Raw genomic sequence first — 26,188 nt, forward strand, 5'->3', positions numbered from 1 at the left:
GACTGCCTCTTTCATTAAGAAGAAAGGGAAAGCCTGGGATTCTGTAAAGGAATCCATGGAGCACCCCTCGGTGTACCAGCATAAATCTAGACATTACTGGTTTGTATAAGAACTGGACCTATGGAAATGGATCAGAAGAAAAAGTGGATCAGTCAAGACAACTATGGTGGACATCTTTTGTTCATTCTACCCAGCAAATAGTTGCTCTTCTTCTGATTACGGCACCAGATTTTCTTCTGAGAGGCACTTCTTCCTCTCAGTCTCAGTTCTTGGTGTTTGGATGGTTTGACTCTGCCCTCAGCAATAAATTCTGGCATGTAGCTGAGTTGTAGCCAATCAGTGTCTTATCTCTCTGGCTTTAATGATGGAATCAGGGTTAAGCATGTGACCCAAGGAAAGTCAAGTCTAAGACTTTTGTTCAAACTGTTGCAACAGAGAAGTGGACATGGAGCTATGAGTCTATAAATCTGGATTTGCTGGAAACCACATTGCTGCCATGAGGGAAGAGCCCTATCCAAGAATGGAGCTGAGCTAAGGGATAGAGAGAGACCTGGACCCAATAAGTGTCTGTGCCCTGGAATCCATTTGTGCCTGAGAAGCTGAATCTACTCGGGCTTTTCAGATACATTAGTCAAAAATATTCTTTTTTTAAAGCCATTTTTTAATTCTTTCTTTTGTCACTTAAAACCATAAGTGTCTTAACTAAAAAGAAAACAGTTAATAAGAGTGTGCCATTATGTGTGCTATGAATATAATTCTGATGAATAGCTTTGCCTAATTCAGGGGAGTCCTAATTCTGTCAGGACAGAACTAAAGTGCTTTAGCTTAGAGTGTATAGAACCAGGCCCAGGGATGATGAAGTGATGTCTGCTGAAGTTGAACTCTTGTCTGAAAATGGAGAGCTCTGATGCCAGAGGATCCAGAAACTGAAATAGTGTATCCCTGACTACACAGATCTGGATGTGTATGGGCCCAGTGGCAGAATACTATGAAACAGCTATGAGTTTGACATAGGTTACAAAAAAGATGAATACAGAAATTGAGGCTTATTTCATGAGCAAGAGCCAAGTGAGTTCAAGAGCTGCAGACATAAAAGAGAAGCAGAGGAGATATCAAGAAGAAAAAGAAATACTGGGTAGCTGAACGAAGGTTACAGTCCCGGGAATCATTGAATGTAAATGAAGTAAGGACAGTGGCATATGAAAGTCCAAACACAATTGTGCTGGTAGTATTCCTGCAAAAGTTCTCTGTGATACTTTGTGCATACACTTGACTTCCGACAAAAATTTGGTTGTATCTCATGGTAATTTGAAATGTTCTTGGTATTTCTAAGAACCAGTGACTACCAGGGCCAAAGATATTTTTGGGAAAGACCAGAAGGCCTAAACTTCTAGCTATACCAAAAGAACCTTTAGTAGAAATTTCAGTTTGGGGGCAGAATTAGCCTAAGAACAAACCATCCAGGGCCTCTGCAGTAGAATGTAGCAGCTTGTTCATTCAGCGGAATGGATTCCCTTCAAAATAATGTTTCTCAGCAACACCATAGTCAAAAGGGCATTTAGTAGAGTCAGAGTGGAAAGGTGCAAGAAGGGAGCTCTCACTGCCCGTGGCAGAATTCTGCTCACATTCATCTTCCCTTGTCCTTTGTAAGCAGACTTCTGATTTCTGTACAGAACAGCTGACTACAGACCATCCACCACTGGCATCCCTGCTATCGCTCAACTCGCTCTGCCGTTGTCAAGCATGCTGGGTGCGTACAATCCACTCACAAGACTCTGAAAAGGAAACTGGGAAATGTCTTTTGGTTCCTTAAGTGGTATATCACCTTTTAAGGGTCACCTCAGATCCTCTGTCTTATCTGCCTCTGGAGTCCCCAGCCAGGTATTCTGCCCCCGCTGTGTCAAGGTATGGACTCATCTGACTCCACGTGAGCACAAGCCAGCAGAGCCTCACCTCAGACCTGCACCGTGTGCTCTCCCCTCCTGCCCTGAGCATCCCTGCAGACTGTGGGGCATGAGGTGCCCTGACCCCCATTTGGTGTCCACGCATGCACAACCCCGAAGTGCAGACTACTTAATGTTAAGGGGTAAACAGTTGCCCAATGAAGAGTTAAGAGCCAATGGATAAATACACTTCTCTCCCATCATCTGTATAAACTGTCCTGAGATATAGTTCATTTGACCTCTAAAGATGGTCCTGAGGGATCAAGCAAGCTCTTGGTATTTGCTACCATGTGGTGGTCAGCTCAGTAATGCACTTGTGCATCATCTCTCCCTCCTTTCCTGCCTCCCTCTGTTTTCTCCTCATTCTTGTTTTACTGGGATGACATTCATTAATAAAGTAGCTTATGAGCTTTACCTAAGACCCTGATTCCTGGGGAACCCAAGCTAAGACAATCAATATGGGTGTGGCCCTTGAATGTAGAATTACTGGTAAGTAGGGAGGGAAAACTCTTAGCATGCAGTTTCATCACAATTACTAACAGTCTCACTAGTGGCTAATTAGGATGCAGTAAAGGTGGAAGGTGAAGCACTGGGCTATATGGTAACTGCGTGCTTGAAGTTTTTGGGTGATGATAATTATATGGATTGAGGCTCTGAGCCTTTGGACCCCTATTAACAGAGACAAGGCTCTGTTAATAGCATTGGAAGCTTTGCAAAAAGAAGACTATTATCTCAGAGCAGTCAACTCCCAACTTCAGACACACTGTGAAATCCAGAGGGCTTCCTTAGCAGAATTTCAGGGAATTCCTATCTCCTTGGTGCTCCAAGGCCTTCTGTGCGGAAAATCAGGTATAGAATTTGATAGTTAAAAGCCACATTCTTGAAACTGGAACTGCCCCGTCTGTCTCCTCACCCCAAACAAGATAGTAAAGCAGCAACAGTGGAAGAGTTGCAAAGGATATTGGGTGTGCAACCTTGACAGATCTTACATATCACAGTCGGGGCCCTGACAGGAAGATACTAGGGCCCTGAGACCTGGAATTAAGATAGTAGAGTGGACAAGGCAGAGAATCCTGAAAAGACCTTCCAAACTCCTCCGAATCCTTCAACCCAGCAGAAGCCTAATTCTCATCTGTCCTGTCAGAGGAGAACAGCTCCCCTTTGCCTGAAGACTGCACAACTCCTCTTGAAGCCTGGGCCTTGCAAGATAATCTTATTCCCCTCAAGATCTGCCTCACTGCTGCGCATTGCCTCCAGGCTAAGGGTCCCTCATTGCTGTCAGGCTGGTAACTCCAGCACAGCCCAAGCAGTAAGTACAATTCCTACTCCAGGAGGAGATAACTTACGTAACTAAAACATTAGAGAAGCTGGTTAATATTTTCTGCTAAGAACCAGGGAAATGGGTGTTGGAGTGGATTTTAAGGGTGTTGGACTAGTGGGGGTAGAACATGTCAGCATAGGGTGCAATTCATCAACAACGGCACTCCCAGGATTCAATGTTCTAGCAGATGCCACTCCTAGTAGTCTGCTGGGATGTCACTCTGAAGCTCGGTCATCATGATGGCCTGCAGTTAATGAGACGGAGATTCCAGAATTTCTGCAGTATAGTATTGAGGAAGGGGTCCAAAGGCTCAGAGAGGTGGAAATGCTAGACGGATTTACTGCGGAAGATGTAAGAATGTTCCACCTGACGATTCTCAGGCAAAGTCCAGGAAACTCTCCATTCATAAAGGTAATGGGGAACAAACTAGTGAAAGATCTGAGGCATGCTGTCCTCAGTACATCAAAGACAGTGACGGGTGATGCTGTCATTAGATTCTGCTCCAAATGAGCAAAATCTGGATGGAATTTCAGAATGTCAGAAGCAAGAAAGCAGTAATTAACCATCCTAGGCTAGAATGACATAATTACTGTGTTGGACGGCAAGACTGGAGTGACAGTCAGGGTACCTTGACCCAGAGGGGTCTGTAAGTGGTTGCTAAAAGATCCTAGTGTTACCAGTGAGGTGAAATACATGCACAGTCACTAGACAGGACTCAATTTCTATAACAACAACAACAAAAATCTTGCTAGCTTACGAGCAGGATGTCAGCTGTCACAATGGGAAGATTAGGTCCCTCACCCAATTTCCAGATCTAACTTAGAGATCTGGTTTACGGATCCAGTGACCACTGGCCCATGACTGAAGTGGAAACCCAGTCCCTTGAGGGAGGACTCTGCAATGCCACTGCAGGAACATATGGTAAACATTCCCCAATTCTTCTCTGTGGCAAAGCAACTATGTAGGAGAAAGGAGAATATCTAGATTTTTTGAGGAATGTGAGATAAGAAGTGATATTGATATGAGAAATCTTAGGATATCTCTGGTTAGTAAGGGTTTATGGAGGTAGCAAAGGAAGGTCCGACCAAATCTATTGCATAGGGTGTCCAATGAGTTCATACCCACCATGTAGTTATTTTCCCAGTCCCTGAATGTGCAACTGGGACAGACATATTCAGCATCTGTTAGAACCCTGACACTGTCCTCTGAAGAAAGGGCTATGACAGTTGTACAAGGAGAGGTCCCATCCCTGAAACTCCCCATCCCCAGGTAGGTAACACTGTTATCTTTAGTTTATAAATAAACTTGGGTCTAAAAGAAATTAGATTAACTTGGCTAAGGTTTTACAGTTAGTAATTGACAGAACCAAGAATTAAACACAGTTGAATCTGGTTCTAGAGTCTGATTTATCTAGTTTTTAACTACTGCCTACTTGCCTACACTTGTATGTTCTATAACTGTAATAAATGTAATGAGGTAAACTAGTATCATCTCAAAGTTCGTGAGACTATTTGGTTACTCCTCTTAATTGATCCTATGTATATATTTTTCTTGATATGAGAATCCATTAAAAATTTTATTTAAAGGCCTTGGTTTTAACCCCCTGAACCAATTATATATTTTCAGTACCGTCAGTAGTACCCATCACCTAAAGAAGTTTTACAGATGAGAATGATGATTCTTCATGACTGAGCCTTACTCTCAGGAGATACTTTTCAGAATCTTAATTAATAAGGGCCAAGGAATCTTAATCAAGTAAGAAAAGGAAATTATTAATTCTGTAGGTGACTGCTACTGACATCAGAATGTAGTATAAGCTTGTCTACCAAGAGTGAACCCCATGACTGGTTATTTAAAAAGGGTAAAGTTATATGCTTACTGCATACTTAAACTAAAATGAACTTTAGAGTTAAATGTATATTTGAAAGACTGTTAAGTGTAAAAAAAGTAAAATACGAAGAAAGAAGTAGAAGGAAGCTAATACCAGACTCAGGGTGGAGAAGCCTTTTTTCAAATAATGGAAAAGAAATAAACTGTAAAATAAAATATTGGTAGATTTACATACATAAAAGTTTTTAATTCTTTCTGTGGTAAAAACCACCACAAAGAATATTACAAGGCGAAAAGAAAATTCTGAAGAAACTACAACAAAGTCTTAATATCCTTAATATATAAAGAAATCTTATAAATAATGCATTTGTCTTCTAGTTAACAAAAATGCATTGAGCAATTATGATCATCTAGGTCAGACGATGGGGACACAGCAGTAAACAGAACAGCCACTCTTACAGAACTTGTAGTCTCATGGGGGGAGATGGCCAAGAAATAAAACAGATAAGTAAAAGCATATATATGGCAGATGATAATAAGTGCTATAGAGAAAAATGAAGTAGGATAAGGGCTTCCAGGAGGGAAGAGATTACAAGTTTTAATTGACAGCTGGTCTCCCTGAGATGACGACAGGTAAGCTAAGACCTGAAGGAGGTGAGAGCGAGCCACAGTGACACCTGCGTTCCAGGCAGAGGGAAGGGCAGTGAGGTGCCAGCAAGCCTAGTACGTTCGAGGGGAAGCAGGGAGCCCAGACAATGAGGCCAGAGTGGAGAGGACAAGAGAGCAGGAGATGATGTCCGAGGGACAGCAGGGTGGAACTTGATCAGGCGGAGTCTTACCGGTAATCTATCGGGAGAACTTTGGACTTTCCTATGCAGATGATCGGAAGCCAGTGGAGGGTTCCGGGTGGAAGAAGAACATGATCTAATCATGTGTCATCAAGATCATGTTGGTTGTTGTTTAAAAAGAGGAAATGAGTTAGGAGGCTGTTTCAAGACTGTAGTAGAAGCAGAGTTTTTTGTTTTGCTTGTTTTATGTTTGTTTTGCAGGGGTGGGCAGGGGGTGGTGGTGAAAAGCAGCAGCTTGCCTTTGGATGTATTAAATTTAAGATGCCCAACAGACATCCAAGGTGAGCTGTCACCAGCCACTTGGACATCCAAAGTCTATGGTTCTGGGGAGAAGTCTGGCCTGGAGTTCTAACTATGGGAGTTGTCAACATAAAGACGGTATTTAAATGAGATCAGTAAGGAAGTGAGCACAGACAGCAATAGGGAGACATCTAAGAACTAACCAGGAGTCAATCCAACATCAAAGATTTGAGTCATGAGGAAGAATCAGCAAAGGAGATTTAGGGCCAATAAGGAAGGAAGACAATCAGGCTTAGGCTCAGAAGTGAAGTGAAGAGTCAAAGGCATCAAGCGGCGTTGCTGATCGTGAAGTCAGGTGAGGACTGATGATGGGTTGTATCTGGGGATCTTATTTATTTAGCCTGTTAGTTATTCCTCAGTCCCTCAGCCCACTCCCTCAGAATACACCCAGACTCACTTTTTGCATCCCCCTCCCTCCTTTCAGCCAGCATCCGCTTCTTTGCCTCTTCTAACGGAAATCAGAAATCGTGCAACCTTTCACCACCTGTTCCTTGGAACAATACAACAGAGGGCCTTCATGCTAGTAGTCTAACGCAGAAACCCCCTTATAAAGGGACAGGAAGTAGAAACACAGCGAAGGCTATGAATTTTGATAACTATATATTAAAAAATTTTGTGCGTGTATCTGCTGACTAAAAATAAAACCATTCAAATGCACCAGCTATCAAAGAAATACAGATTAAAAATAAATCGGCCACCATTTTTTTTTGCAAATCAAATTGGCATTTAACAAAACATATCCTGTATGGGCAAGACTCAGCAGACATTCTCATATACCACTGGTGGAAGTGTTAATTGGTAAAGCTTTTCTACAGGGCAATTTGGCAACATATAAGAATAATTCTTTTAAAGTTCCTTCTTCACACCTTTTGGTCCAGTGATTCTGCTTCTAGCAATTTATTGTAAGGTAATAATCAGAATGTACAAGATTTCTATAACAGGATGTTCACTTTAGCATTGTTTTCTATAGAATTTATAGAAGTCTATAAAATTCTACATTCTTGTGGAATATAGGAACAATACCTTAGTATTGTTTCTTAATAGAATGTATAGGGTTAAATCATAATTAAAATAATTTAATACCCAACATTGGATCTTGAGTCAATAAATTACAAGAGAGCCACAAAAGAAATACTCTGCAGCAAAATAATATCTAAAAGACCTGAGAACATGTCAACAAGGTATCAATAAAGTTTAAAAAAAGCGCTATAAAATGGTATTTATTGTATGAGTCTAATTTTATAAAGAAAAAGAAAAATGAGAAAGGTATCAACTAAAATCTTGATGGTAATTATTTCCATACATGCTTGAGATCACAGGAGTTTTTATCAGAAATATTTATTGAGGGCCCACCATGTGGCAGGATAGGTAGCGAACAGTGACAATATTCCAGCTCTTGCAGTGCTTACATTCTATGAGGAGGGATACGGACAGTAAACAATAATAAGTCAGTCCTTTAGGAGGTGATAAGTGTTGGAGGAAAAACACACAGCAGAAAAAGTGGGATTGGGAGTAGTATGGCTGCCACTTTAAATATGGTGGTCAGGGTAAGTCCTATTGAGAAGGCATTTAACAAAGACTTTATGGAGTTGAAGGAATTAGCCATGAGAATCAGGAGGGACAGGTATTCCAGAGGAGGATGAGCAAATGCGAGGCCCTAAGGTGGGAGTGTGTCAGGTACGCCTGAGGATGGGCAAGGAAGTCTGGGAGGCTGGAGTGGAGTGAACACAACAGTAGAAAATGAGGAGCCAGACTGGGTAGAACCTATCGGAGGGCTTTGGGGATGTTGGAATAGACAGGTTAAGAAGCTACCATAATAACTGAGATGAGAGATGATAGTGTTGTGATCAAGGCGAAACAGTAAATACAGGGAGAACTGGTCAGATTCTGGATATACAGTTGATCCTTGAACAAAGGGGGGGTTTGTTGGTGTACCCAACCTCCACGCAGTCAAAAATCCTCATTAACTTTACAGTCAGCCCTCTGTATCCATGGTTCCACACGCACAGATTCACATGTAGAGCTATAGTATATATTTATTGAAAAAAGTCTGCACAGTTCAAATCTGTGTTGTTCAGGGGTCAAATGTACTTCGGAAGTAAAGGCAAGATAATTTCTTAATGGTTTAGGTATGGGGAACAAAGGAAGAAGGCCTTCAAGATTCGGAGCCTGAATGATTAGGAGGATAAAGTTGTCAGCAATTGAGGTGGAAAGACTGTGTAGAGCAGGTGTGGGATGGCAGTGGGGGAGATCTGGAGTTGAGCTGTGGACATGGTGCATCTCTCCAAGGGCAGACGTCCAGGAGGCAGTTGGCCATGGAAAAGTGTGGAGTTCACAGGACAAGTCTGGAGAGATACACTCGGAAATCATTAGCACAGAGATGGTATTTGAACTGTGCGAATGGGTGAGCTCATCAAGGGAGTTCTTACTACCTAGAGAGTATTAATAATCACAGTGGACTGGCTGGGCTCCCCATCAAACATACAAACATGTTCTATTTATTCCATTAAAAAAACTACCTTTTTTATACCTCACTTCCCTGGTCAGCCACCACCCATCTCTCTAACTCCCTTTGCAGTGAAATTCCTCAAAAGGGGTGTCTGTACTCAACACTCTCCAACTCCGCCCACCCCACCCCCCGCCGCCTCTTTGATTTCTCTCAAGACATTCTGCCAAAACCACCAGTGCAGCAGATGGTACTGCTGGGAGATCACACAAAAACTGCCTGGACAACCAACCTCCCCAACCAACCTCCCCTATAAGTCTGGCATACTCTGTCACCTGAAATTCCTATCTCTCCAACCTCTCCGTTTAAAATAGAAACATTTAGGGCCAGCATGACCTTACAGGACATCATTGCCCCTCTGTCGCCACACACATACACACTAAGAGGCCATTCACCCCCAATGGAAATTCTGTGGCTTGTAGTTTCAAAATTACAGATTGACTCGAAGCCATTAAAGGTTATGAAACTGTGGTGGGAAAGCCTGTTTTGCAAGAAAAAACTGGGGAGAGAGAAAAATCATAACCCTTTGACCTCACTCCTCATAGAACTTTGTAATGTGGGAAACCAAAGCACTTCCTATTTCCTGCCCCTTCACCAAGGGATGGCATTACAAAGAGAAAGCCCTGGAAATCAACTTTGGATATCGCTGTTGGATGGTCCTGCATCCTCAGCCAGAACTCAGAAGGTTACACTTTAGTACACATCCTCACCCACCTGCCGGGGCATGCTGTGCTCCCTCCTACACACCTCACATTCCCACTTGGATGGTATCTGTTCTGTTTCTCCCTCCCACAGGTCCAATATTGTCATTCTCCTGCCCTCCTTCTCCTTATAAAAACCAGTCTCAGGAAAGAAAGCCAGAAGGAATGGTGGTTTCAAACTGGTAGGAGTTTTGTGTTAGTTCTCATTTTACCAATGGAAGAAACCAAGTCTCAGACGATGAAGTGAAGTGCCCAAAAGTCAACAGCTCATTAGTAGGAAAGCTCCAAAAATTTTCTGGATCATCTCATTTACATGAAGGTATATTGATTGATCTGCTCTCTGACAAAGGCATGTTCTAGCAGAAGCCATAGCCTTGGGCCAAAGGAATGGATGGAGGAAGTGGAAAGGGAGGAACAGCAGGCCGGGGGAGGATGCTATTATTTTAGCATTAGGGCAGTTTTTTGGGATGTTTGATTTTGCCTAACCGGCTCCCTTGTCTATTTCAGTAGTTCTCAACAGGGGGTGATTTTGCCTTCCAAGGGGATGTTTGGTAATATCTGGAGACATTTTTGGTTGCCACAACTAGGGGGAAGGTGCTACTGGCATCCAGGAAGTACATGCCAGGAAAGCTGCTCAACAGCCTACAGTGCACAGGACAGCCCCTGAGCCCAGTATATGACCCACAATGTCAACAGTTTAAGAACTCTGGTTTACTCTGAAAGGAGGGGAAGAGAGAAGAGAACGTTACCAAAAGTTGGCTCTGGAGTGGTGTTCCAAGTACAGCTGTTCATCAGAAAAGGGGGCCAGGTGGATGTCGCCGAACGTCGGGAACATCATTCCTATTGAGCAGAAGACAAGAGACCCAAAGTTGACTCCTACTGCCTTCTTACTTGAAGACCTGCCACTTGACCTGTTCCATTCTTTCATTCCATCTCAGTTATTACACGGCAGGCTAAAACGTAAACTTGCCTCAAAGCAATGATAAGAAAATTAGGCAGAAGATTAGAGGGAATATAAAAAAGAATGTCAAAGCAAGTCACAAAGCTACATTATAATAAAAATTTAGAATCCTAGGTGAGGCATTTAACCTGGCATAGTGGCTTTCTCAGCTACTGGTTGTTGTTTTTTTTAACATCTTTATTGGAGTATGATATTTTTTAAAATTTATTTTATTTTGGGCTGCGTTGGGTCTTCATTGCTGCGCGTGGGCTTTCTCTAGTTGCGGTGAGCAGGGGGTACTCTTTGTTGCGGTGCACAGGCTTCTCATTGCAGTGGCTTCTCTTGTTGAGGAGCACAGGCTCTAGGCACGTGGGCTCAGTAGTTGTGGCACGTGGGCTCAGTAGTTGTGGCACGTGGGCTCAGTAGTTGCGGCGCACGGGCCCAGCTGCTCCACAGCATGTGCAATCTTCCCGGACCAGGGCTTGAACCTGTGTCCCCTGCATTGGCAGGCAGATTCCCAATCACTGTGCCACCAGGGAAGTCCCTGGAGTATAACTGCTTTACAATGGTGTGTTAGTTTCTGCTGTATAACAAAGTGAATCAGCTATATGTATACATATATCCCCATATCCCCTCCCCCTTGCGCCTCCCTCCCACTCTCCCTAACCCACCCCTCTAGGTAGTCACAAAGCACCGAGCTGATCTCCCGGTGCTACGCAGCTGCTTCCCATCTCAGCTACTAGTTTTTTTCCTTTCTGTATGTCTGGTGCTTGGAATTCTGGGCACTTATTTTATTTATTTATTTTTTCTTTTATTTATCGTAAAAACAACTTAGCTTTGAAAACAATCAACATTTCATCATCCTCTCACATTATTATTTTCATTCTTAGACTTTGTTGATGTATAATCATATTGACTATTTATCTTTTTAAGTGCTGTTAGAATCTATGCTTATGTGCAGGCTCACCATCCTCCACGCTGGGAAGCCCGCAGCACTTGTGTTTTGTCCCTGACATTTGCAGTCACTGGGGGAAAAGGCAGATAACTTAGCAGGCAAACAAACACTTAGGCTGGCAGACCTGAAGTTGGGCCCTTCTGGGAAGGCAGATGTGGCGATCAGCATTATTATTCTCATCATCTAAAAAACTACAGATCTTTCATCATCATCATCATCATTCTAATAATAATACCTAAAATTTCTTGTTTATCTTAACTCTGCCTTGAACCTTTTTATGGGCTTTCCATGTATTAATTCATTTAATCCTCATAATAATATAAAGTAGGTTCTATTATTATATCCATTTAATAAATGAGAAAACTAAGGAACAGGGAAATTTAAATGATTCAGCCATAACCACAGAGCTAATAAGCAGAAGGAAAAAACCCAGGGGTGAAATCTCTTCCAATAGTCAATGGTCTCATACTTTAACTATGCTCCCCTTGATGTCTGTTAAAATAGAAAAGATCATTTTAATTACGGTATTTTCAGAGGTGGTCAGAGAAAAACCACAACTGTAACATCATTCATATTTCTCCATATAAATCTCAAGCACTATTGTTAAAACAATAATGATTGCTTGGTGGTTTTTCAATTTCAAGATACAAGGATATTAAACAACTTTCGAAAAGTCATATGTATCATTATTTATGTGAACTTGGGAAGTTTCAGAGGACGATGTTCTGAGCCCGAGCCTAACAGGAATAGCAAAGATATTAGATACAATGGAGGCGAGGAAATCATCAAAGGTAAAATATAAGAAAAATTCCAAGAGTAGAAGAAAATGAGTCTTCTGATTTAACATACCCACTAAATTTCCAGCACAAAAATTTTAAAAGTTTCACACTAAGGCAACAAGAAATGAAAAAAAATACTAAAAGCATCCAGAGGGAAAAACTATGTCATTTTAAAACTTCAGGAGTCAGAATGGCATTCGACTTCTCAATAGCAACACTGGGTACCAGACGCCAAAAAAAGATGCCTTAAAAATACTGAGTAAAAATTGTTTTCAAGTTAAAATTCTCTACCTAACAAAATGATAATACGAGGACTCAATAAACAGTAACTTCTCAACCACCCTTTCTCCAGAAGCTATTAGAAAATATTCTTTGCTGAAATGAATGGTATAAACCAAGAAAGGGGAAGACAAAAGAATATGATGGAAAGTCAAAGTGGGGTAGCCACACAATAGGACTAGAGAGCTACCAGTTCATGTGTGGTCGAGGAGGACAGAGCATTACAGGAGAATTCCACAAAATAAATATTTATAGGCAATCTGTCAGACCTGTTAAAGCATGGAAAAAATTAGTCATGAGTATACAGAAAACTAAACTAATGAAAAAACAAGGCAATTTACTCCAGGAAAAACAAAAGATTTCATGAAAAAAATATATAATTATATGCACCTACTATACCACCTGACTCAGCACTGAACAGTATTTACATTGTCATAATAAGGTAAACATCGATTATTGATTTAAACAAGTAATAATCTAGGTCTATATTTCCTTATATTAAAAATTCTGAAATCCAAAAAGCTCTGCAAAGCAACAGATTTTTGTAAGTTTGCAACATCATTTGATGGCAAAACCTGACCTGAACTGACATGAGTTTATAGTCTTCATTTATCCTACTTGGTATCCATGTTCATGTTCTGTTGCAGAAATACTATGTGTTTCATTATGGAGGGCTGCCTCAGATCCCACTGGAGGTGTTAAATAACACATGGTATATGACTCTATGACCTTTCCAAAGTCCTCCAGATTTTGAATTCTGAAACATATCTGGCCCCAAGGGTTTGGATAAGGGATTGAGGACCTGTATAAATACATTTAGAGGATGGGGGGATGCCTCAAGAAGGGAAGGAGCTACTATGTAGGAAAGCTAACTTCTCAACCAGAGAGTGACAAGAATAGCAATATGATAATTTTACATAGAAATATGTAGGTAAATAATAGAAGCAACAGAGAACAGAGTTGAAAGGAAAAGCCTTCGGGGAGCAGTCTCTGGATAGGAAGAGGTGTGGCAGAGGGTGACTATTTTTCATTGTAAGCCTTTTTATTGTCATGTGATGTTGTAAGCTATGTCTTATTTTGATAGAAAATTAAAATAATTAGGAAAAAAATCAATCATCCTTCCCCCAGAAATGCACAGGGTAGAAAGCTGATAAAAATCAGTATTCATTTCTACTTGTCTAGTTAAAGATACATAGCCAAATATAAAATTTCATAATCATTTCAAATATCTGGGGAAAAAGGGTGCCCAGATATTAAGTCTAAATATTCGGCTTAGAGGGCAGCTCAACAGATGCATGTTAATTAACTTTGTTCAAAGTCTCATCGTTCAAAAGCACCTAACCATTTGAGAAAAATCCAGAAAAAAAATACAAATATTCTTTCTGGGAGGCATTGAGGAGGAAATTCAAGCTACTTTGCTTTCATCTCCCATAGTTCAATTTTATCACATGAACACAAGGCCTCCAAGATCATCCTGGGCTGACTTATAATGGGAATGCTAATGGAGTTCTTGACGTTAGGTATACTTTGCCCAAGTTTATTTATTTCTGCATGAGTTTTTTTTTTAAATGCCTATTTCTAAATCCCTAAATTTTGAAACATGCAGGAAATTACAGACAAACTTAAAGCTTTACCTATGCATATAGACCGGGTAACCTGGTGAGTAGGAGCCGTAGTTTATTCTCTGTTTTGTCTTCATTGGGTATGACTAGGGAGCCACAACAATAGTACTTTAAAGTAAGTAAAACCGGTAAGGAGCTGCAATTCTCATCAGAGATGCAACTGTTAAAACTGGCCAGTTACCTTCTAACCCTTAACTGAAAAAAATGTGCTGTTGGAACATGTCCACTCTCTGGTGAACAGTGGAAAGTTAGTGTGTGTGCAAGGAGCTGTGAGTGTGGGTTTCAGGGTCAGACAGATCTGGGGTCAAACCCCTGCTCTGTCACTTATTAGAGGTGTGTCCTTGCCATGTTGCTTTCCCTCATCATGCTTCACTTTTCTCTTCATAAGTGCGGATTGTAATACTGTCTCCCACTAAGCCAGGTCTCAATCTTGGCCCTACTGACATTTTGGGCTGGATAACCCTTTGATGTGTGTGAGGGCTGTCCTGCACATTGAAAGATGTTTAGCAAGTCCCTGGCCCTTCTCCCTAGGTGCGGGTAGCACCACCTCTGCCAGCTGTGACAACTCAAAAATGTCTTCAGACATCACCAAATGTCCCCTGGGAAAGGAGTACAAAATCACCGAGAACCTCTGCACTAACCCCCCAAATAAACTGAAAACTTTCATTATTCACACTTCATAAGGTTTTCATAAAATAATTTATGCAAATTGCTTAGCACACACAGACACTCGTTAAGCACAAAGAGAATACTGGACTTTATATTATTATCTCGATTATATGTAGTGACCATAGGGAAAGAGACATACAGTAGGAAGAGAATATGTTAGAAAGAAGAAATGGACACCAGAGAGTTCCTCACATTACAGAAGGTCAACACTTGAAAGGGCTTTAGATATTACCTTTAATAATACAGATGGGGAAGCCAAGGTCAAAAGGTCAAGTGTTAGGCCAAGTTAGCTAAGGAAAACAGTGATCGAACTAGGACAAAAATACATAACTCGGAACTGGTCTCCTTTACCATACTGAATACCACGCAGCCACTGCCATCAATGTCTTTTGGAGACTAGCTCATTTATTATGGGAGAATAGGATGAGAAAAATCAAAGAACTGGTTTAATAGAAATGCCCTCTCCTCCTTTCTGTAAAGGACTGAATATGGGGGAAGTAAGACGGAATATTTTACAGAAAAGTTAGCCTACTTTCTAAGCCAGGAATTGGCCAACTCACCATTTGCTTTCAGCCATTTTTTGGAATGAAGGTAACTTTCCAACATCCTTTCATTGAACAGCATGTATCCCATTGGTTCTGAAATGATCACATCTACAGCCTCAGGAAGTGAGATTTCTTCAATTTTCCCTGGCAAAACAATGATCTTGTCTGAAAGGTGGTTACTTTTCACTAGCATCTGTAAAAGATAGAGTACCAGTACTACTGTTATACAGAATATTATAAAAATTAAGTTTTATAGGTTAGGGGTTGGCAGGGTGATAGGGATTGAGAGGGAAGTGACTTATTTGCTTCTATAAATACCATAAAAACATTTCTCTTACTGCACAAACATTTCATGTTTACTATGGATAAATTAGAAGATACAGATATGGAACAAATAAAAACACCTATAATCAATACCACAGGGCTTCCCTGGTGGCGCAGTGGTTGAGAATCCGCCTGCCGATGCAGGGGACACGGGTTCGTGCCCCGGTCTGGGAAGATCCCACATGCCGTGGAGTGGCTGGGCCCGTGAGCCATGGCCACTGAGCCTGTGCGTCTGGAGCCTGTGCTCCGCAACAGGAGAGGCCACAACAGTGAGAGGCCCGCGTACCACACACACACACACACACACACACACAAATCAACACCACACACAAATAATAACAATTAATAGTTTCATGTAGACCCTTCCGGGCTCTTTATACAAACATACACTTACATATGCATGTGTGTGAGTACGTGTGGTCCATGTATGTGTGTGTATATATGCACATGTACTTCGGGGGTGGTTATTAATAGTTTCAGCTTATTTCCTACTTTTCAACTGGCAATAAAGATGCCCAAAAGCTCTGTAAAACAGTCTTGCATAACTTAACAATCCTGATCCTTATTAAATCATCTCTTGATCTTTTGATTCCAAAAATAAATAATACCATGTTCATTAGCCTTTTTTTTAGAAGCACATTTTACAGTTATCTATTCTTTTTTCTTTGATGTCCTCTGTATTCTATTTAATAACTTTGAACTCTCTTAAAAGAGGGACCTTGAGGGCTTCCCTGGTGGCACAGTGGTTGAGAATCTGCCTGCCAGTGCAGGGGATACGGGTTCGAGCCCTGGTCTGGGACGATCCCACATGCCGCAGAGCAACTAGGCCCATGAGCCACAACTACTGAGCCTGCGCGTCTGGAGCCTGTGCTCCACAACAAGAGAGGCCGCGACACTGAGAGGCCCGCGCACTGCGATGAAGAGTGGCAAAATTTTAAAAAAGAGGGACCTTGAAGAGAAATATAATAATTATATTTCTAATATATTTCTTCTTAATGCCAAATATGACAAGGTGGCTGTATTATTACACGTATGTCTTTCTGCTGCCTGAAAAAATATTTCCTAATAAACATCTTATATGCACCAGCACAAATATATACAGCACATCCCTTTTCAAGTTGTGGTTTCCTGAGACTCTTAGATCTTTGCTCACTGTATTTATATGTAGTCAGAGGCCCTACATTTTGAATTTTTGGAACTTGACCCTTTCCTCACCCTAAATGCAGTATACCAAGCATTTGTCATGATTCAGTTGCATTTTCTCAATTTCTGATCACTTCTTCCCAAAGCTAGGGTATGTTTCACCTTGAATTCCATCCTCTAGGGTGCTTCTCACCAACATTACACTGCAAGTTTGTTAAATGTCTTTTCCACTTATACTTTCCTTAAAAGAAATCAAGTAATCTCTGATCTAAGGAAAAACAATGAAGAAAACTATTTGTACATGTCATCCACTGTCAACATTTACCCATGCACAAGGACTTGTGGAATTCCATTCTATCAACATTCTACACAGGGATGTCAAGTTCAGGGGTCTGTGGACACGAGGCCTAAAGGGTAAAACTTTTGGTACCCTGCTTGTCTCTGTACATTCTCTTCTCAGGAGAGCCCTTCACCTGCATAGCTGTAAGCATGGCTCCACTGTGGATGGCTGTCCACACTACAGCTTTAGGTTTCTCCTCTCACCTGAGCGCTGGCCATTACCCGGACATTTCTACCAACCTGCTTTGTTATCTCTTCAACCTCAACAAGTAAAGAGCCAACCTCAGCTTCTTCTTGAAAACTAACCATTTCTCTAAATTTCTTTAAAATCTCTATATAATCTTGTATTTCCTTGATTCCATTTTGGTTACTAATGCCATAATCCTCAATATCCTGGAGGCATACATAGTTGCTTCCCATGGACAATTAGTTACTATCTTTTCTTATTTCTACTTTTCAGATATGTCTCATTTCCACCTTTTCCTTTCTGCATCAACTTGTCCAGTTCTTAACAGCTTCAAATCTGAAATTTAAAAATAGCATTTATATAATGAAAATAATAATAGCAGTGTCTACTTCACAGGCCTGCTTGAGGCTAAAACAAGATAAAGCATATAAAGAGTCATGTAAGCATTAAATTAGTATTGTCATATTATTGTTATTAAAGAAAAGTGTTCACTGAAAAAGAGAAATGTAGATGAGCAAAAGAATGAAAGTAAAAATAACTGTATTCCCATCATCCGGGTGTAGGCAGGGTGTATTTCCTAGCAGTCTTTTGAGTGTATCTCTATTTATAAAAATATGTACTTCTGGGGCTTCCCTGGTGGTGCAGTGGTTAGGAATCCACCCGCCGATGCAGGGGAAACGGGTTTGAGCCCTGGTCCGGGAAGATCCCACATGCCGCAGAGCAACTAAGCCCGTGCACTATAGCTACTGAGCCTGCGTGCCACAACTACTGAAGCCCGCACACCTAGAGCCCGTGCTCCACAACAAGCGAAGCCACTGCAATGAGAAGCCCGTGCACTGAAATGAAGAGTAGCCCCCGCTCACCACAACTAGAGAAAGCCTGCTCACAGCAACGAAGATCCAAAGCAGACAAAAATAAAATAAATTTATTTTTAAAAATGTATTATTTGAAGTAATATTTCATAACCTTTTGTTTCATGTAATATGTTTTAGACCAGTTTTCTGAATATTTTTTGCATCATGGCATACATAAAAAAATAACAGTCATTTTTATGACACACTAGTGTGAATAGGAAAGACTGCCTGCAGTTTGAGACATCTGAGCTGGGGGTTCAGGCCACACAAGACCCTGACCAACTCCCAAAGGGCAAAGGGCATCAAAACTTACTACCTGGCATGCTTTTTGGGAAGCTCTGTTTTAGACATCTTTCCATGAATTGCTCTAGAATATAATTTTTATTGGCTGTATAGTATTTCATAGCATACCTTGATTCATTTAACCAACCCCAAGTTACCGGACATTCAGATTCCATCAAATGTTTCATTATTACAACAGTGTATCGACAAATAACAATGCAATTCAATCTGGGGACACACTTCTCACAACTTTTTTCAAAGTTAAAGGGTCTGGAACTTTTAAGGGTCTCTGGTTCACACTGTTCCACTGCCTAATGGAAAGGTGATTCCATTTCTAAATTTCAAGCCCTTCCTAAATTCTGCTTATGGGGTGTGAGGGTGTCCACACAACCTCAATGTATAAAACTGCCTCATCCACCTGAACCATGATGTTGCAAGGGACATTTTTCTGGCTAAATCTTGCTGGAGGGACCAATAAGATAGGATGATCAAGTGTGTGTGATATCTACTCTACATAGAGACTTTACAGAGAATAATCCTAGACTCTTGAACCCTCATGAAGATCAGAGATCTAATATAGTTTCAGAGAGAGGATGTATAAGCTGTCAGAAGGGAAATTTGAGGTTCACAGGAAAGAATCTGAGTCTCACTATTCTCACTGGTAAAGAAGGACATACCACATACGTACAGGCCACTGCATCTTGCAACTTCATTTATTTTTTAACCAAATTCAAAGAACACTAGATCAAGAATCTGAAGATACAGATCCTAATCCCACCTTAACCATCGAAGAGCTGTGTGTCCTTGGGGAAGTCACTTAAACTCTCTTAATTTTATTCCTCTTGCAAAACTGGAGTTTAAAACTGAGTTGTTTTAAAGTTCCTTCTAGTTCTAACATTTCATGATTAGAAAAAAAAGCAAAATTTCTGCAAAGTACGTTCCAGGAGTCCATGAACATAAGGAGTTTCATGATCAAATAATATTGGAACTTCTTTATAATATATATCCTTCTTACAAATTCACAGCGCCTATTAGCATATTAATGGATTTGAGAAATTCTGCAGAAAACTCTTTGGTTTGGCTAAATCAGACATCCAAACTTACTTGAATACTTTGCAGTTTTTTTCTTGAATGCTTATCTCCCACAGATCAATCTTTAAGAAACAATAAAAATACTTATTTGATAATCCTATGTTTGAATACAGTTCCTCGACAGAGATATTTGAGAACAGGACATAAACTCACCCAATAATATCTCTAAGACACAAGAGCAGCTAATTCCAGATGTGAGACACACTCTATTCTTTGAGTCAGTCTTGCTGCCTTCCTTGCTCTTTGGTTTACAACAGATAGTTTTATGTTAGCCTGTCACTTCAGATCCCATTCTTCCAAAATTGAAGTTCAGCAGAACTATCCTTTCTAGAGTAATACATAACCAATATCCAGGAAGAGAATATATTACACTTAAATCATATATAACCATTTTAGAAAACCATTTGGCATTATTCAGTTAGCTGAAGATTTCTATAACTTAGAAATATCACTCCCTTTATAAATATACATTCTAGAGAAATTTTTGAACATGTGTATAAGATAACCTGTACTAAAACTTTATAATAATATTGGTAATTATAAAATAAAAATTTAGGGCTTCCCTGGTGGCGCAGTGGTTGAGAATCCGCCTGCCAATGCAGGGGACACGGGTTCGTGCCCCGGTCCGGGAAGATCCCATATGCCGCGGAGCGGCTAGGCCCGTGAGCCTGCGCGTCCGGAGCCTGTGCTCCACAACGGGAGAGGCCACAGCAGTGAGAGGCCCGCATACCGCAAAAAAAAAAAAACAACAAAAAATAAAAAAATAAAATAAAATAAAATAAAATAAAATAAAATAAAAATTTAAAATAAACTGGAATTAACTATTCACAGGGAAATGAATGAATAAATGGTGTTATATCTAGGGGCTTCCCTGGTGGCACAGTGGTTAAGAATCAGCCTGTCAATACAGCAGAAACGGGTTCGAGCCCTGGTCCGGGAAGATCCCACATGCCATGGAGCAACTAAGCCCGTGAGCCACAACTACTGAGCCTGCGCTCTAGAGCCCGCACGCCACAACTACTGAGCCTGCGTGCCACAACTACTGAAGCCCGCATGCCTAGAGCCCGTGCTACGCAACAAGAGAAGCCATCGCAATGAGAAGCCCGCTTGCCGCAATTCAAGATGGCCTGCATGTAGCAACAAAGACTCAACACAGTCAAAAATAAATAAATAAAACACATAAATTTATAAAAAATAATGGTGTTACATCTGTACTATGAATACGATTGAACAGTGAGAAAAAACTACAGGTATTTGTGTTAACATAAATTAATTTCACAAGCAGAATTTTCGGGAAGAAAAGAAACAGGTTGCTGAAGAATATATAGTATGATTCCTTTTATTTAAAAGGTCAAATGTATTCACAAGTAAACTGTATTGACTAGGATATACTACATTATTTTTTAAAACTCTTTTATGCTAAGATGTTGGTACTTTTGGGAGTGAAGAGAGGGCATGAAATTTGGGAGAAGCATATAGGAATTTTAATACATGGTTATATTATTCTAGTTGTTACACTGGGTTGTGGGCATATATGTGGTTTTTATATTTATATTCACCTTTAGTTTTGGATGCAAAAAGTATTTTATAATAGGAAATTTAAAATTATACTTTTAATAGAAAAGTTTGAGATAATCATAATAAATGCAGATTTAAAAAGACAAACTGATTTCTGCAATCAGATAGAAGCTAACAGATACAGAAGACAGATTAAAACAAAGCAGCATAAAGGTAATTAATGTCTCTGAAGAACGGAAAAATCACTCAAAGGTATATTAAAATAAAATTCCCCTGAAGTAAAAAAAAATGGAATCTGTTAACAGCAAAAACACATAGTGGTCATAAGAAAATGTCATACAGTAATAGCAACATGGAACTATATTCTGCTCAAGATTTTAAATTTAAAGAAAAAAGAATTAATTCCTTGGACACCCTGCAGAAAAAAAAATCACCTTAAAAGTGAAAGAAAATCAGGCTGGCATTAGACTGCTCTATAGTCATATTCATTTTAAAAAGACAACAGTACAACATCTACAAAATTTAGAAGAAAAGAAAATTGTGACCAAAAGAAGACTGAATCCAGAGGAGGTACTATTCATATTTTCAAAATGAAAGAAATCAGGATAGCACACATAAGCCCTTCCTCAAAAACCGCTCTGCCAAAAAGAAAAAATAAATTCATATAATTAAGATATGAATTAAATAAAGAATTTGGTAATAAAGAAGCTATATTAAAAAACTAATGGTTTGATCATGGCAGAGAATAGCGTTCGCTCCAGTTGTGATCTAATTTGCATTGTTTTCCAAGGCCTCCTAGGGTAGACCGCAGGGCTCTGTGGGACTAATGTTGAGTCCTGGATGGTCAGAATTTTGGGTGGGTTCAGAGGTCACCCTGAGATGAGGACAGTTGTGAGAACCACCAGTGATTTTGGAGCTGCATGAGAGTGGAAGTCGTGTTGTCCAGGCAAGTGATTTTTAGGACCCAGGCAGAGTTCCTGGATAACTCAAGTGGAAACACCTTTCACTGCTCACCAGTCTTCATTGCTACTGCAACAGAATCCCTCCCATGGACAAGGAGAGGTGGTGGAGTTAACATGTGGTTGACAGAGTTCTACTGAAAAGGAGATTCAGATTTTTATGTGAAGCCAATTTCTATTAAAACTTAACTGAGCTGTATAGTTGGTATGCACTGAAATGAACATACCTAAAATGTACAGTTTGGTAAGTTTTCATATTTGTAAAGCCACGGATCCATTATCATAATAACAAACATCCAACACCAATATCTACCTTCTGACATGTCTCCCAGGACTCCCAGGCAATTACAATTGATTTACTTTTTTCCCCACTCAATTAGTGTTTTCTAGACTGTTAATATCATTGGCATCTTAATGTTTACTTTTGTATTTGTCTTTTTCTTTCATGATGCATAATTATTTTGAGAATCATTTAAGTTGCAGGTATGAATAGTTCATTTTCTTCCTGAAAAATAACAAAAGGGGTTTTCTGGTTTGTTTGCAGTTTGGCCACCACAAATAAGCTTACTATGAACATGTGCATAAAATTCTTCATATGAATATATGGTTTCATATTCTAAATTGAATGACTGTACCCTTAAGCATTCCCGCCAACAGTATGGAAGCATTCCAGTTCCCCTACAGTCCTCACCAGTACTTGATTAGTATGGTCAGTAGTTAAAATGTTGCCTGTTTTAAAGTGTGTAGTGGTATCTCACTGTAGTCTGATTGCATTTCCCTAATGATTCATAATGTTGAATATTTTTATTGTGCTCATTTGCCAGGTGTATGTTTTCTTGATAAAATGCCTGTTCTTTTATTTATTAACTGAGAAGACAAAAGAAATGTCTTGGAACTTCACTTTTCTTCAGTGACTTTGCTGGGTGGAATAAACGTTTCTGCTATTCACACACATAAAAGACTAATGGTTTGAAATGAATCCATTTAATTACAGAACAAACACTAAACAGTTACATGAACTTTGGTTATATTTCAATGAGAATTACATTATACCTTGACAATATACCAATAAAAATAATATATAACTAACAAAAGGTACAGGAATAAGGAGGAGGTATGAGAGTGCTGGTGACTTCATCTCTTTCATAGGAAGGAGTGAATTTTTATCATGAGGTTAAAAAAATACTTGGTTCCATAGTGAAAGATATTTATATGATCGTTATACTTAGTATGCTTTTTGGTGGGGGGTAAATTTTCTGAAGCAACCTATAAACAAAGCATTAAAGACTTAGTGAAGTACATATTTTAAATCTTGACAATCTAGAAATTATATAACCAAACAAAATTGGGAGTTACACTAGCAGAGGAAAGTTCTTCCACTATTACACTGAGGGTCAGCAGTGCGTGCAAAGTAGATAGTTCAGGAAACAGAAATATGAGTACTATAGACATAAAGTTACCATGGTAATCAGCTAAAGAAATTAAATAATGGAAGTTCAGAGTAGTTCACACTGGGAAATGTGATCAGGCATGAGTGGAGTAAGTGCAAGATGATTACTTTTTATTTTAGACTCTCCTATACAGTTTGATTCCCCTTCCTCATGTTCAAGTATTACTTTAACTTTAAAAAGTCAGTGAGCAGTCCCCCAAACAACAGAATACCTAAACTGTTCTCTCCTTTCAACCCTGTTCCTCAGTGGGCATTCCGAATATCTGCTTAAATATTTTAAAAAGTCATATTAACCTTACTGTTAAAAAATTCATTGGCTTTAGTTTACTTAAACAGAATATGTATGCTAAAGTTCTTTACTAACTTGCTGTTCTGACCCCATCATTTTATAACTCAGGAAACTGAGTCCTGGGGAGGTCAGTGTCCAAGCCCAGAACATGCTACAAGGCAATGGCAGACTTGGGGGAAAGTGATTATATCTATCAATGTGTTTGAACAAGTTTAGTTTGTAACTGTTATCAGAGCTGGTAGCATTATGGGTTGGCTGCTTTCTGAGAAGGTTCTGAAGAGGAAGTACCTAGTCACTGTCCCTCCCCCTTTTCCTCTCCCTCCGTCAGCGTGCAGCTGCCTCCTGCCTGTAATCAAGGTGAACACTGAGCATCCCATATGACCCCTCTTGGGCTACTGGTGTGTCATTAATAGTGTGCAGAAACCAGGGCCTTCTGGAATCTGCAGCCACGAAAGAGTAAATGGGCCCCTGGAGGAACCAGTGAGAGCTGTGAGTACAAAAAACCTTTGCAAACAAGAGCTAGCTGGCAGGGCAAAGAGGACAACACACAGAGTGAGAAAGACAGAGTGACAGATGCAGAAGGATGGGAAGGAGAGGCAAAGAGAGGGACGTTTTCTTGTTTCTCTTTGGGGTGACTTACGGGCAGAGTTTGAGGAGTCCGTAAGTTTCTTTGTACAGTGATTACACACCCCTTTATCGCTGCAGAATCGCCAAAGGTGGCAGAAGGAAGTACCGTGAAGCTTTCATGAGGAAAATGCTGCCAATCCTACAGTTTGGCTGCCAACAACAACAAAAACATTCTGGCAACTTTAATACTCATAGTTGTTTCCCTCTGATGATGTTCCAGAATGCTCAACGACTGGGGAATAAGAACATCAAGAAGGCAGACAAGCTGTCTAGACTTGGAAAGGATGCGTTGACTAAGTTATAAAATAATCACTAAGAAATATGTAATGTCTGTAGAAGCAACTCAGAGTTGTATATACGTGTGTGTGTGTGTGTGTGTGTGTGTGTGTGTGTGTGTGTGTGAGGGGGGGGGGTCTGAACCTTTGTACATCCTATTAGCCAGGTAATTTGCCCTCCATTGGAAGGTGCCCTCCATTGGAAGGTTAAGTTGTCCCCTGTAGACTGTAAGTATCTGACAGCAGGGGCCATGTCTACTTTGCTTGTCCAGCGGAGTGTCTGGAACGTCGAAGGCATCTAATAAGTATTTGTTAATTACCTCACTAAAGTGATATGGCAGCCCTTGGAAATTCAGCTTCCATCTTAGTTTGAAAAGATGATTCTGTGCCCTTCCCCTGCTCTTTACTTCTCTAGTAGCAGATAAATGGAGGGTAAGTAGGTAAAAGGAATTTGGGGGATATTCTTTATGTCTCTCTAAATGCTGGCATATTTGGCAACAGAGAGAGGACAATTTAGGTGTTTCAGGAAAGTTTTTAAATTACGATATTTTAAAATGGACAAAAAGGTTACTGCATGTCCTGTGGTGCATACCCTTTCAGGGTATCTAGGCCTTTCAGAGTCTTAGAGCTATTTTTCAACTCTGTAAGCAAAACTAATGATGATGCAAGTAATTCTTGTCCTTAGAAATGGAAAGGAATTATATCTGGTAGAATGCAAATGATTATTGCCCTACAGATAGACCAGTCTTGCACCTATTTGTAAATTCTTTCCAGCATTCCTCATTGCCTATATATGTGGTTCTTTGACTTTTCCTTTGAACAGGTTTAATATCGTACCCATTTAACCTATTAATGAGTTAAATAAAATAGTTGTCACATTGATTTAATATTTGTATGCAGTCATGACTTTACATTAAAAAATTATATTTTAGCATTTTAATATACCATTTTCACTTTAGTGCCAGGACTTATTCTGTCACCTCTTCATGACTTTTTTCCTCTTCCCTTTTCCTTTTCTTGTAGGTGTAATGTACAGCACATTAGTCAAGAGCACTTGCTTTGGAGATAATTGACCTGACTTCAAATCTCTGCTTCTCTATCTCCTAGTAATCTTGGTTAATTAATCTCAAGCCTCGGTTTCCATGTATGTAGAACAGGAATAATATCAGCACCTACTTTACGGGTTGCTCTGAGACAATGAGATAATGCATGAAAAGCGATTATACATGGCTTGGCAAATAGCAAGTGCACCATAGATGCTAGCTATTAACCCTCTTTTTTTTGCCCTGTGGTGGGTGAACCAGGCTTTCAGCGATCAGTGTATAGTAGGAGTGGGAGTGTGGAAGTAGGCAGGTGGTCAAGTCACCAGGCAGCAATTCTCCTTGACCATAAGTTTCCCTTTCTATGCTTTCCCCAGAAAGCCCCAAGTAATTTATACTTTGTGTGGCAATTGCTAGTTGCCTATCCAAATCCATTCTTGCCTTTCACCTTATTAATAAAATGCCTCTATTACTGTGGGCAACAATGTACCAGCTGAAATACTGTATTTCCCAGCCTCTCTTGCAGTGAAGTGTGGCTAATGCCCAAGTTCTGGCCTCTGAGATGAGAGCA

General features: G+C 40.1%; 1 protein-coding gene across 2 annotated transcripts in view; it reads right to left on the reverse strand.

The window, feature by feature from the left end:
* The window catches only part of LOC102981470 (histone-arginine methyltransferase CARM1-like), a 275,440-nt gene that overhangs the window by 39,151 nt on the left and 210,101 nt on the right, over positions 1–26,188 (reverse strand). For both annotated transcript variants that reach the window (XM_028493912.1, XM_028493913.1), the window contains exons 6-7: positions 15,254–15,431; positions 10,199–10,289 (exon numbers count right to left, since the gene is read on the reverse strand). In XM_028493912.1, the coding sequence (XP_028349713.1) occupies positions 10,199–10,289; positions 15,254–15,431 (269 nt within the window). The remainder of the gene's footprint in view (positions 1–10,198; positions 10,290–15,253; positions 15,432–26,188) is intronic.

This window comes from Physeter macrocephalus, chromosome 9, assembly GCF_002837175.3.
Source record: "Physeter macrocephalus isolate SW-GA chromosome 9, ASM283717v5, whole genome shotgun sequence".
In the NCBI taxonomy this organism is placed as follows: domain Eukaryota; kingdom Metazoa; phylum Chordata; class Mammalia; order Artiodactyla; family Physeteridae; genus Physeter; species Physeter macrocephalus.